Source organism: Musa acuminata, chromosome BXJ1-7 (assembly GCF_036884655.1).
Source record: "Musa acuminata AAA Group cultivar baxijiao chromosome BXJ1-7, Cavendish_Baxijiao_AAA, whole genome shotgun sequence".
NCBI classification, from domain to species: Eukaryota; Viridiplantae; Streptophyta; class Magnoliopsida; order Zingiberales; family Musaceae; genus Musa; species Musa acuminata.
Window position 1 is genome coordinate 6,910,310 of NC_088333.1, and position 14,171 is coordinate 6,924,480.

General features: G+C 37.3%; 1 protein-coding gene and 1 long non-coding RNA gene across 8 annotated transcripts; both read left to right on the top strand.

Moving 5' to 3' along the window:
• Positions 1 to 7,755, top strand: LOC103991215 (uncharacterized). Of its 7 annotated transcripts, XR_010514987.1 has the most exons (8): positions 1 to 207; positions 296 to 351; positions 2,976 to 3,044; positions 3,118 to 3,214; positions 4,100 to 4,150; positions 4,317 to 7,054; positions 7,373 to 7,458; positions 7,529 to 7,755. It is a non-coding gene; the product is annotated as an uncharacterized LOC103991215 (long non-coding RNA). The 7 variants fall into 7 exon arrangements; XR_010514984.1 differs by having other exon boundaries at positions 3,118 to 4,445; positions 6,979 to 7,054; XR_010514985.1 differs by having other exon boundaries at positions 3,118 to 4,150.
• A 1,498-nt stretch (positions 7,756 to 9,253) lies between these two features.
• Positions 9,254 to 10,108, top strand: LOC103991216 (PRA1 family protein F3). The gene has a single exon (XM_009410580.3). It carries the CDS (start codon positions 9,357 to 9,359, stop codon positions 9,921 to 9,923), a length of 567 nt encoding a protein of 188 aa, XP_009408855.2. The 5' UTR covers positions 9,254 to 9,356; the 3' UTR covers positions 9,924 to 10,108.
• The last annotated feature ends 4,063 nt before the right edge of the window (positions 10,109 to 14,171 follow it).

Genomic DNA, 14,171 nt, shown 5'->3' on the forward strand with positions numbered 1-14,171 from the left:
TTCTCTCTTCCCTACTTCGCCAGTTCAAACCCTCGCCTTTTGTTCCCTTTCCTTCGTGAAGTCTCCCTCGTGTTCTCGCCGCGTCGATCCGTCCCTTCTATCTTCTCCGGACCAGCGATGGCAGCGTCCTCCTCCTCCGCCGCCGAGTCCCTCCGCAGGGATCGGATCCTACCCGGCAAGCTCTACTTCGACGTTCCCCCGTCCAAGGTCGCCGTCTTTTCGCTCGATCTCCTCTTCGCTGCAATTCTTTCTAAAATTGTTGGTTCCTGTGATTCGATTCTTGAACGGATCTCAGGTGCTGGTGATCTACTCGTCTTCCTACGACATCGCGTTTCTTGGAATCGAGAAGATGTAAGCAGATTATCATTTAGTTTATACTAGTTATTTTATGCTTTCTTGTCGACTCATATTTTCTTTCGATCGCTTCTTTTGCGTCATCGTAGTTAGGGTTCCAACTTTTTTGGGGAGCAAGGGGTGTCGCCAAATTATGGGTTCAACGATGTTGAATTACCATTTTGACTGGGTGGAACACCAAATTTATCTATAGATCACGAAGATCGTGTTTGTCTAGTCCGGATAGAATGGAAGTTTGAAAAACTCTATCAACGTCAGATTCCAATTTATGTCAGTCGGGTTCAGAATACGGTAACTCCTTGAACGGCTTGTTTTCAGTTCTCTTTTTGGTCAGTGGACTCGAAGGCTTAGGTGGTAATGTCATTCATGATTATTCACACTGGTCGTTCATGGGAAATAGCTTCTAGGATTGCAATTTGTGCTGTAAGTGGGTGGTTTGTGAGGGATGTATACTCAACTTTGATTATTGTGAGTTGAGGAGAGTAAATATCTGTAATTTTTCTTAAATTTGTAAGTGCATTTAATATGTACGTTTGGAATGAAGAATGACAAATATTATATATGTTCATGACTATGATCAGTACTATGCTAAAACAGCAAAATTTGTAGCAAAATTGGTGAAGTGACAAGCCTGTGCTGCTTAAAGTTATAACTGATCACTAATCTTCCCCTTTATGATCATGCTTCTATAGAGAACAATAAACCAGCTGGATAAACACATCACTGAAGTTATCCAACTATATTTCCATTGTAATATCTAAACGGGTGCAGATAATAGCAATCAAGACATAAGTTGTTAATAAGTCTAAATAGAATGGTTTTCTGTACCGCCCGAGTCAGTATGGTATGCGCGTTACATACCGGCCTAACTCGCTACCAAGATGCGGCTCGCCTAAGTCTTTGTCAGCATGCCTCGGTGTAACATGTGTTGGCGCATCGATACACACTGATACTTCCCGTATTGACAAATTTCTGAGATGGGTTTGGAACCCTGCTAAATAGAACTCTAGTTGTACCCAAGTCATCACTAACAGATAATAACAAGTGATTGTGATACAACTCAATTGATGTTAGAACTTAGTCAAACGTAATCCCGTTGGACCTGCTTGCAATCTTTTCTTTTTCTGCAAATTGGCTGTAAATTAGTTCTTATACTGATTTGATTTGATTTTATTTTATTTAAAAATATTCAAAATTTCCAAGTTGTAGTTGTGAGTTGTGACAAGCGAGTGCTATGATAATAATTTGGAATAAAATAAGGAATTTGATTGAGGAAAAGGAAATTAAAGGGAGAGGTGACTTGGATAATAACAAAAATAGAAGAGAGACAAAATAAGATTATAAAGGCTTACTCAAAGTCTCAAACTATATATGTCAATTCCATCTCACATGAAGAATGAGCATCTCAGATACATAAAGAACTACTTACTCTGCTACGAGGTTATTCCTTCCCCTCTTCCCCACCCCCAACCCACCGAAAAGAAAATATTATTTAGCATTTTTTTATCGTCATACATTTAACCTATTTCATCCAGGCATCCATTTGATCGTTCTAAATGGGATTGTGTTTGCCAGTGGTTAAGTAAAGAAGGTTTTTTTTGGAGAAGATGCAATCAGTATAACCATTAAAAGCTTCAAAATATGACTTACTAGTGGTACGAAGTGCTTCTGTGCTTACTTAATATATAGATCTACATCTACTAGTGCCTCTTTTTATTGCATGGGGTTAACATGTTTTTCAATCAGGTGCATTCAGAATCATTCTTGAATTAAAAGTAGTTTAAATATTTCCATTATTATTGAGGTGATGCTTTTCCTCTGTCTTGGATACATATATCTTTTCTGAGGCATAAATAATTTGAATTTTTTTTCAAGATAGTATTGACTACGGATGGTGTATGAGCAGAAATTATGCTAGTTTCTCACAGGAGTCTGATATCTGGTGATGTAACATAATGTCAGTCATAAAACTATAATAATATAATTCTGAGTAGTAAGTCTAAGAAGTTTCATCATTTAGGATGAATTTTAAATTTAGTCTATAGATCTCTATTTCTTGTTCCAATTATGTACACGCATCACATTCAGACACAGGCTTCACACAAATTACAAGTAACTCCCATAACAAGCCTTATATAAAAGGGAATCAGATATTGATAAAGTAAATTAAAAGGATATCTTAAACTTGAGTTTTTGGTCAAGAAGTGATAAGATCTTATATGTTTCTCAGTTATGCATTACTGTTGTGAATACATCAGTGGCCTTTCTATTTTGTACAAATTTCCAATGAAAATATAATCAAGGTTGCTGTTTTTAGTAGCTTGGTTTTGTACCATTATTTTGTTACTCTCATTTAAGAAATTCTTCTTCATCTTGTTGTTCAGCCTTCATTTTCGATCATGTAACAGCTATCTTGTTCACACTTCCCATCAGATACATGAGCAAATACCATCCAAAATCCATATTTCGTTACATTAGATATCTTCTTCCTTTCTTTAACAGTATCCTTTGCAGCAGAGAATTTTCCTTGAACTCATGCTTATAATGAAGGTTTAGTAGAGGTGTGAATTGAGTTAATGTCTGTATTCAAATTTTCAAATAATTACTTTGCTTTATCCTAGGTTCCCCAAGTTGCACTGCTTTCCAACTACCTTGTTCAGAATAGAGTGCTTTACCCATATCGTAAGCAGGTTAGGATTTACTTGTCTTTTCTCACTGCATCGACATATATAAGGAAAGAGGTTTTAAATTTCAAATTTTCAGGTGAGAGGTTCCATACTAGCAGCCAAAATTGCAATAGAGTGAGGATGGGCCATCAATGTTGGTGGTGGCTTTCATCATTGTTCAGCAGAAAAAGGAGGTGGATTTTTGTGCATATGCTGACATTTCACTATGCATTCAGTTTGATTTTGTTCGTTTGAATATTACAATGTAAAAAGCTTGTTTCTCAAAAAGTTTACATATTACCTCTTGTATTCTGGACATGTACAATGCTGGAGTTTATCCTTTTGTGAGTATTACTATTCATGAAATTCAATTCGTTTTTAACATGCGACAGTGGCATTCTTTATCATAATTTAATTGCTTGATCAAGTATTACTCGGTGTGATCACCAGCATTTATCCTGTAGTTGCATGATTGAGACCTAGGACTTTCTTAGGTCTATGATTAATCATTTAATAGATTTGTTTGGATTCATATGCTTGGATTTTCAGCTCTTCTGTTTGAACATTTGCCAAGGTATGAACAACATGAACCACAAACTTAGCCCAAGCTGGTCTTGGATTATACACAACAATCTAAGACTCGGGAGTTTCTGAAATGAATATTGCCTTGGAATTCCTTATCGTTTCTTCCACTGTAATCCTTTTCTCTGCTTCAATATCACCAGTTAGTGCCATATCGTGGCACAAGCCCCCTCCAGACCTCACCACACAGAAACATAAGTAATGAGACAGCCTTATGATTAATATGGCCTGCAGTATGGCTCATGAGATCGAGCAGTTATGGCTATGACTATTGTGATGGCTTAGCTAGAAACATGTTAATGCTTCTGTCAGTATCTTCTCTTTATAGCTGTCTGATTTGATTGACAAGACTCTGAGGCTAAAAGATACATTGATCTGAAAGTTGAGTTGGTAGTAAGTCATGAGTCGTTTCTTGGCTGCTTTTCCTAGTCATTACAAAGCTGTTAACTTGCTTCTCAGTATTCATGAAATTCTTTTGTGCTTTTGATTGTTCATAGAGTGGGACCAAAACAAAGGAATATCTAGATAAGCTAGATGAAGCGCTTGAGGTAAAACCTTCACACATTTTTTTTCTCTGCTATTGTTGATCATAGTGTCCTTCACCAACTAATGATTGATTAATGGTCAATCACGACCATGCAGTGCATGTAATGACAATTGCATAAATTCATGTCACTGTAATCTTCCCATTTTCAATGTGCTCATTCTAAACAGGGTGCTTCTGTTTAATTGGTCATTTCAAATGGATGTGTACTACTAGAGACCTTGTGGATTCTCATTAGAATGAGTTGATATCCTTTATATGTTATGGATATGAAATTACTCTTCCCAATAACGGATCAGGTAAATATTATAAACCAGTGTAGATAAACCATTTTTGTCTTCTGTTTCATAACTTTTTTTATATATTTGTTGCTAGTATTGTGGTATTTGTATATTGACCCCTCAGATATTTCATATCTAATATTGATCCCTATTATCTTGTAGCATAATACATATTGGTCCTACCTATTTATTAGTCATGCTACATGAGAGACTCATATCTTCACTTGTATTCCATGAGGAAAAACATTTTGGTTTTCATACTATTTTTCTCATGATAGTTTCTATTCTCTAACATCCTTCTTTTACCATAAATCTTCCATTTGGATTTCAGCCTTGGACATAAAAATACACTGGTTACAGGTTCATAGTTTAATGAAATGACCAAAGAATAAAGACAAAGAGTAATTATACAGAGGAATAAGATGAATATAACTTTCAGCCAAATGCAAAGGCTTGCATAAAGTCTAATACTTTATATAGCTGAATATTCAAGTTGGAAAGGGTAGCAGGAAGTTAGTTGGATAGTATAAAGTTGAGGAGGATTTGAATTTTGGAGCAAGTACTAAACATCCTTTGAATTTTTAGGAAGTATGATTTAGAGGAACAAAATGGTGAAATCATCAAACAAACTTTATAATAAATGAATACTTGATTGCCACAAAATAACACTCTTGGAGTGCCTTTTTCTTGGTTCAGTAAACTCAAAGAAGTGAAGATAGTGTGCTCTGTGGACTGAAATTAAGGGGAACAATATTCAAACATAAAGTGAGAGTGTATGCAACTAGCAAGGATTTTAGAGAATCATTTAGTGAAAACACTTGTTATAAATATTACTGTACTTTCATGATACAGACTCTTGTTTATGAATATTTTCTTCTCTAAATGTTCAATACAATGTCATACAATATGGAAGAGGTTGATACTGTCATTTGACTGATGATGGGTCTATGTTAACTGGATTTGAATTTTGAAGGGGTTCTACAATGTCAAATATTTTAGCAGTAGTGATGTCGAAGAACATTATCTTCTGCTTTGATGATGGTTGATACGAAGTCAGACTAAAGAAAAACATTGAGCAAGTTACTCCTCTTTAATTCAAATTGGTGCTTCTTGCCTGGTGTAGATAGCAGCATAAGATATGATCCTTGAGAACTTCATTCCTAGGAAATAATACATTTTGGTTGTTATTTCATCTACCTCTCCTATCTGTTTTCATCTGATTTGACATGGTTCAAAATGTATAGCTATCCTCTGTTTACCTACTTTTGCTGATCAAAATGAATTATATATTGATATATGCTTGGTCCACAAGCATTTGCTTGGCACGTAGCTATCGAAATGGCTATCAGGGGGTGCAATAATATCTTGTGAGATACAGAGATTCTTGTGAGTAATGACTGAGCTAGTTTCATTTTGATCCCAGAACTTCAATTTGTGTCATCGATGTACTCAGCCTATTTTAGGCTTATCACTAGCTGTCATCAAGAATATTTGACATAATGTTGACATATAAGTGCAATCAGCTAACTTATCCTACGTTTAGGTCAAGTAATCATGAACATTTAGGTCATGATTATCCACATTTAGGTCAAGAATATTTGACATAATGCACATTTAGGTCAAGTAATCATGAACACAAAGCTAACTTATCCTACATGTAAATATTTTCTATTGCAATTGAAGAATGGCTAGGTGCAATTATTTGAATAGGTTGGAAATGTCAGTTTGTCACACTGATATAGTCTTATATTGAAAGTGGGAAAGTCATTATTATATTAATTTGAGTTTAAGTATCTTTGGGTGCACAAATTGGCTACTTTGTCAAATTATTTAGTAGTTCTATTGGGCTGATTTGTGACAATTGTTATTAGAGTAGATTTAGTACAAGGTCCTATGAAATGTCTAAGTAGGAAAGAACTGCACGTGCTTGGAGGTACATGATGATGTGAAGCTACCGTAGGGTTGGATGTATCATGTTGGCGGCTAAGGATGATTAAGTTGGTGTGGAGATTTTGGTCTAGAGAAAGGATGTCAAGTCTTGGGTAGAGGAGACTGTGATGTCTCGATTAGTTTTAGAAGTGGGAGCATAGTCACGATCGTAAGTAGGTTTAGATGAGCCTACTACGACATAATTCTAAACATTGCTGGCTACGTAGTTCCATACATTAGGTTATTGAGTTAGTAGTGCTATGAGGTCTGGTCATGACAGTCTAATGACATGAATTGAAGTTTACTGATTGATCTCATAATTTAAGGAACATTCAAGCTACTTTATTGAGATTCCAACCGATGGGAGAATACTTCTTGTTTTTGTGGCATGCCACAAATGCTACTCAAGCAGTCTTCCCTTTCAAGCAACCATATGGATATTATCCATCTCAAACTGCTAGAATTACTTATCTAAACTGCTCTGGTTGCATATGATCCAAGTGTTATTATTGTTAAAGATACCTTTTTTCCCCTTGAAGCTTTTTTGTAAAACGAAACATATTCTGGAGCCTCATGTTTCATTTGAGTTTTATTAAACATAAAATTCATCTTACGTTGCAAGAAATGATTTCGATCCTGAGTTGGTGGTGTATAATGCTGGCACTGATGTCCTAGGAGATCCTTTGGGCAGACTGAAGGTACTTTATGGTTTGTATTTTTGCTTGTTGATCAGGAATTTACAGTTTCCCTTTCGTTTCCCTTTTTACTCCAAGCATGTAAAAAATGATCCAGATTGTAGAAAGATATGCTTTATAACTGCTGGTGCATTGCACCATTTCTGTGGGAGATTAAAGTTCACCAGTATAGAGTAGAAGAAGGAATTATAGAAATAATCAAGGAAAGAGAAAAGAGGACCAGAAAGCACTAATATATACAATGAAAAGGGGGGGGAAGGAAAGGAGTCATAAACATTTAAAGGAAGTTACTGAAGTAGAGTTTGTTTTGCGCTAATGCAGGTTTGTCCTGATGGAGTGTCAACTAGAGATGAGAGTCTTCAGATTTGCCAGGGAAAGAAATATACCACTTGTTATGCTTACATCAGGTGCATTTTTACGGTTTCTTGTACTTTGGGCTGTTCAGCGACTTGCTTATTGCTAACTCAATTGTTTCAGGTGGCTTTATGAAGTCGAGCGCTAAAGCAACAGCAGATTCAATTATAAATCTTTTCAATAGAAACTTGATAGATTTGGACAGGCCTCTTCCTCTTTGTTGAAAGTAACTCTTGATGCTTAAAAAGAAGTACACTATTACAATGACCAAAGATGCATTATTGTATATGTACTGTTATCTTGCTTTTATTAATATGATTCTGAAGACGACTTCTTTGTTCAGATAATAATGGTAGCGTTTTCCAGGTCTAGTTTTAATGTTTAAATGACATGAAAGCAACAAATGAAGCTTTTTGCCCCATTCTTGTTTCTTTTCAGCAAATAGGCCTCCATGAGCACCTGCGCTGCTGTAGGAGACAATCATCTGGTTGACAAAATTAAGTCAGGCTGGTAATTTCTGGAAATCTTGATTCAACATTATACATCTACGTCTGCCGCTCCATTTTTCTGCTATCCCTCTGTTAGTTCCAATCAAATTGATCTAATTGATGGCCTATTGATCAATTTAGTTGTGAAATCTGCTTAGCAATTGTCTCATGCAATCTTAGGTGAACTCTGATCTGGTTTGGTCTCTGGATTCTTTCCACAATAATGCTCATCAGTTTTCACTAGTCATAAAATATGATTATGCGGTATGTTTATTTTCAGCTAACATCATCATCAGGTTAATATTTTTTACCTGAGCTGCACCACAAAGTGGCATCTTAATGTTGGTTCTGTTCTGATTGACTTTTACTGATGGTAGATAACTTGGAGTAAATAAAAATCTATTCGGTTTTGTGTGCGTATCTCTGAATATGTTGCTTGTCTGATTTGATGTCTAATCCAATCAGATGGGGTTGACTTTGGCTCAGTATGATTAGCTCCACGCAAGCACATCTTTATCATATGCAGGCAAGTACTTTGATCTCTCAGTCCCATAATTTATAACCTTCTGGTTATGTACAACTGGCAGGCTTGACCAACGGATTAGCACGTGATGTGTCATCCTTCGAGTGAGCTCTGTACAACCTTGTGCTGTGCTTGAACTCCATACTCTTTCCTCTAGAAAATTAGTCGGTAGAAGATAGATAGATAGCAATGGCCTCCATGTTTCTCCATCACATCATTGTCACCACATCTTGAATTGTGTTAGCTTAATGTGGAAGCGTCTTTTATATCATGTGGAGAATATTCCAATATCAGTTTTTTTTTTTTGAAATAATAATGTCATCAGGGTTTTATAGTATTTTAAATCAATAGTTTGAGGACACACGTAAAAAATACTTAGAGAATAATTTAAGTAATTCGTGAGAATAAGGTACTGTATGGGAAAAATAGGGTAATACACAATCTCTACAGGGAGCAATTGCTTCCTAGATTTAAAATACGTGCACAAATAGTTCAATAAGAATCCTCTTTGCATGGTTTAGACGGTGGATAAGGAGCGGCCACGCAAACGAATGGTCCACGTGAAACACGTGGGCGATGATAGATCAGTCGTGGTGACAAGTAGCGTAGAAATGAAACGAAATAAATTTAAATAAATAAAACAAACCATTCATGGTCCACCACTCTTTTCTAATCGATTAGCTGTCGGATCCCCTTCAGGATCCGGCTTCCAAAAGAAAAAGGAGAACGTGCCTTCGCCATGAATGTCTGGATCCTGGCTGATTCGTGGCAGCAAATCTGTTGCCGGCCCTTTTGTTTGTTTATGGTTCCCCTCCCCACACGGGCTATTAATCAATTACTTCACCGACGGGCCAGGTCTACACCCTTCCATTGGCCACATCTCTTGATTAGTATTACCTTGGACTTCGATCTCGGTTGCCTCCGCCGGAGATCGCCGGAGATGACGACCTACGGGACGATCCCCACCTCCACCGGCCCCTCCTCCTCCTCCTCCGCCACTCCCCTCGATTACATCTCCCGCGCCAAGGAGCGGGGCCGGTCCGCGCTCGCCACGCGGCGGCCTTGGCGGCAGCTGGCTAGCGTGCACGCCATGGGCCTCCCGCCCAGCCTCGGCGAGGCCTACGTCCGGATCCGCACCAACGCCTCCTACTTTGCCATGAACTACGCCATCATCGTCTTGCTCGTCGTCTTCTGCAGTCTCCTCTGGCACCCCATCTCCCTCATCGTCTTTCTCGCCTGCCTCGCCGCCTGGCTCTTCCTCTACTTCCTCCGCGACGAGCCGCTCGTCTTCTTTGGCCGCACCATTGGAGACCGGGTGGTCCTGATCGTGCTCTCCGTGGTCACCCTGGTGCTGCTCCTGTTAACCAAGGTCACGTCCAACGTGCTCATCTCCCTTCTAGTCGGCCTGCTGCTGGTGCTGATTCATGCCGTGCTGCGCAAGACCGAGGATCTGGTGATGGAAGAGGAGGCGGCCGGGCCTGGGAAGTGGTACGCGGCCGTCTCGTAGTAACACCGGACAGAACCGGTTTGGGCATGGGTGCTTAATATCTTGACCTCCTACTTCTACCTATCTATTGTTGTGTGACTGCATCGATTTGCAGTAGTTTTATGTAATTGTTTTGCACACCATTTGTTTGTTGTTTTGCCTGTGTGTGACAAACTTATTCCGCAATCCAAAATCTTTCATTTTTATTCCTCCTCTACTGATTTGATCAAATGAGGTGGCTGGAAAATTAAATATCTGCTTTACCGATAGTAATTGGTTCATGCTCTCCTGCCACTTTTGCATATAGTTCATTGTTTGTTTCACTGTCTCACTTACAATTGAACCACTGATTTCTTCTTAATTACATCAGAAAAAAATTGTAGAGAGAAGTGTTTTTGCATATTCTTGTTTTATGTGCTTGAGCTCGTGCTGTCCTCCAAACTAGAACCAGGGAGTTCCTAGAAATGATTTGAGGTGATTGATAGATTTATCTTAGGCAATCTGTCAATGGAAAAGGCAATCTTAAGGACTGTATGATGCTAGATTGCAGATAAGGGTCGATGGCCCATCATGCTTTTATGTCATGATGTGAAAGTGGCAGACAACTACTACGTGTACCTAACCGTGGTCCTAATAAAGTCATCAAAGGAGAAAGCTTCAGATCATGAATAACCTGCTTTGCTATCTCAGGTGATAGATTTTGCAGTGACAAGTTCCCCAAGCATGTATAATATGTTAAAGTTTATCTTGTGCTGCCATTAATTCTGTGAAAGTTTGATGAGAAAAGGTGAATTGTCATCAGTCAATGATCGACATGAAATTTTTATGGATGAATATATTGTATTACAGATCTTTGATCAGTTAGAATGATTGGAACTTAAACCATATTGGAGAAGAGGGTTATGGAGCTTATCATTTCATCTCTGATGACCAACAGCCACATGTATATGCAGAAATAGGAGTACAAGTGTAGAAATTAAGTTCCATTTAGTCATTTCCTTAAAAAAATAAATGGGGCAATATTTTAGCTTATATGTTTAATCATGTTTACACTAGATTGTAAAAATAAAAGGTCCTCTAAAACTTCTAGTATTGACTATGAGAATGTTCAAAGATTAGGTGGGATCTGAGTTGTAAAACTCATATTATTTGTAGGATTGTGGAAAGGATCAGGCAAAACTGGACCGAGTTGGTCCATGGATTCTGTTTGTTTTGAATGTACTTATATGCACCCCTAGTTATTTCCATTATCTGGATAGATTGATAGATTATGTTTCTTAAATTAGTCCATTTCTATTCTTAATCTTTTTGTCATAGAAAAGATAACATGTGAAAAATGCTGTAATACTAACTATGAGTTTCACTGAATTGATGACATAGAGACGTAAATAGACACTTAATGTTGATGTGGGAGGGCAGACTATTGGCCTATGATAATGAAACACTATTTCTGTTTAAGAAAAGGGTTTATCGACCATCGATGTGCACTCTTTCCCAAATTATATATGTTTAGAGATATCATCTGACTTTCTTCTTGATATCGAAATTGAATCCTCCTTCCTTCTCCCACTGCAAGAAGACTAGAGATATCTTACAAATGATGCCAGTCAGACTGATTTAGGTTTTGGTGCTTGTGATTGGTGGCATCGTTAGAAATTGACAAAAAGTAAGTGGGGTTTATGGTATTATCGGTTACGACCGAAATAGATCATTTTTTCATTACATGTAGAATTGATTTTTTAAACCTATTTTAGATTACATGTGAAGAAGCTTATAATCCATGTTGGATGATTCACATACTGAACATTTTATGCCACTGTTGAGAACACAGGAAAGCGCATGTTATAGGGCTGTTTATATTTAGTTTTCTTCGGATTGTGTAATATATCGGCTGATATCAGGCAAGTGTGGAGATGCTCATTTACAATCCTTCTCAGGACACTATGTAGGGGAAAATACTGGCTAGATAGCCTGTAAGTAATCACATTTTGTTGATGTAGGGTCAGTTGTCCTATGATGATGATAATAGTACAAGAAACTTGTTTCTGGTAATAGAAGACTATCTGATTGACATAGCTTGAGATCTTATATATCTTTAGTGTTATAAGAAGGCCCATGGACAGGCTACAATGAGGAGATAGTCCAAATGCATGGTTTTAGCCACTATAATTTAAACAATGACTGGTCTACTTATCATCTTGTAGCCACCAAGTTGAGGACACTCATAGATGAATTCCAGATCCCATGGTAAAGAATAACACTGGTCAGGGCATGGGTTCAGAAACTCTTTTACTCCACAGTGGGTGAAGGATCACACTGGTCAGGCTTGCCTGGAAGAGTTGTAGTGGCAGAACCTTGAATTTTAGCTGATGCTATCCATGGCTAACTGTTGACTATATATGGACAATCTGCTTTGGAAAGCTCTACAGATGGCTGCCAAAGTATGGGTGGTTGGCACTCAGTTCTTTGTCTTTGGCTTCACATAGTGGTTCCCTTGAATCATTTCTGCTATGTCCATTGTCAACTTCAGGTTTTCCAGAATCACCATCAACCATATAGGATTTTCATATGATTGGAAGTTTCTGACAAAAGAGACTGATTTGCCATTGACTATTTGTCACAGAAGATGCATGTTTATGATGCTGCCACAGCAATCAGGTATGTAATATTTTTGACTTGCCATTGACTGACCATGCTCAGTAGAGCACCATTCCATCTCTCTACGCCAAAAGAGTCATCATCTAAAGTGAATATGAGAAAATCAGAACTCCTGCAAGTCTTAATCTGCTTGTCACCATTGGTTCATTGTCCTCCTATCTCATTTTGCAGGCTTGCTACATAATCTAAAAGTCTTTCTTCTTTTCAATCCATACATATTAGCAGGTGTCTGAAAAGTTGGCAGTGGACACATCTTGATTCAGAATCTGCTGTGCCCCAGAAAAGGAGACATGATCTATTTTTCAAAAATCTGCACTGTAAGTCTGAAACCAAGTACTGGCAATGTTCTCATTTAGTTCCAATTCCTTTGAATCATCAAATGAATTGAGACTAATAACAGTGAAGATGGCAGCCACAGAGAAGGATGATAGTGACCATTAGTGTGAAGCACCGTAGAAGTTTTCATTTGGAAAGAATCAAGGAAACATCCCAATCCCAAGAACATCTAGTCATCCCCAGGCTGGTGAGAATCAAGGAAACATGTAAGAACATATAGTCATCTAGTCTTGTTTTATCCCAACCCAACCCTATATGTTCTTATACAGGGTTAATTACATATTATCTATTAGCATAGGCTTAAAAAATTTATATTAAAATTCTTATAGTTATAAAAGTTAAACATATAACTTTATTTATCATAATGTTATCACCAGTTTTACCAACGAAAGCATGAAAATTAAAAAATAATAATAATTTCAACGTCCCAATTATATTTTCAGTAATAGTGAACAATGACATCGTTGGGGTAGATATTGATGCTTTACATGTGTTGGCGTTGATGTAAATGTCAAGCAGTGTCACGCCTTTCCCCGCATCGTTGTCGGCATCAATGTAGTTGCCGAGCAATGTCGATGCAAATGTAGTGCATCAGTATCTACGTCATCTTTTTCTCTCTCCCATTATCTCACCTTTCATCGTTATTTTTTTCATCATTCACGATAGTCACCTACGACTCCTGATGATGTCGTCGTTTGTCATCACAAAAAACATAACTGTAATGTTAAAATTATATTTTTATCTATCATTTTTGTACTTTCTCGTCGGTAAGACCAATGATTTTATGATAAATTAAGTTAGATGTTTCGTTTTCACTTTCAAAACTGAATAAGATAATTTATAATTAATCCTAATTTTTTTTTATAATTATAATCAATTGATTCACTGTTTAATTTGTTGTCTTAAATTAGTCAATTATTGGTCGTTAGTGTCTTACCGTAGCGACTGCTTCGTTTGTTGAGTAATGCTCGTTATCCTTCTTGTGATCATAGAAAATTTCTTGAATCATTGTGAAATATGTCACAAAACTTCCTTTTATATATTTATACTTTCGAATTTATTTATTTATGACGTCTTGGTTCACGTCATCGTCGACGAACATCTGACCTCACCTGTGATCCAATTAACAAAATAAATTGTCGTCTTTGTTGGATTTGAAAACACTAGTCATCCATTCAAGTGATTATCTCTCTCTCTCTCTCTCTCTAATTGTGTTTAGATTTTCATGTTTTTGCAATCCATTGAGGCATTCATGACATACTCACTTCAAAATCA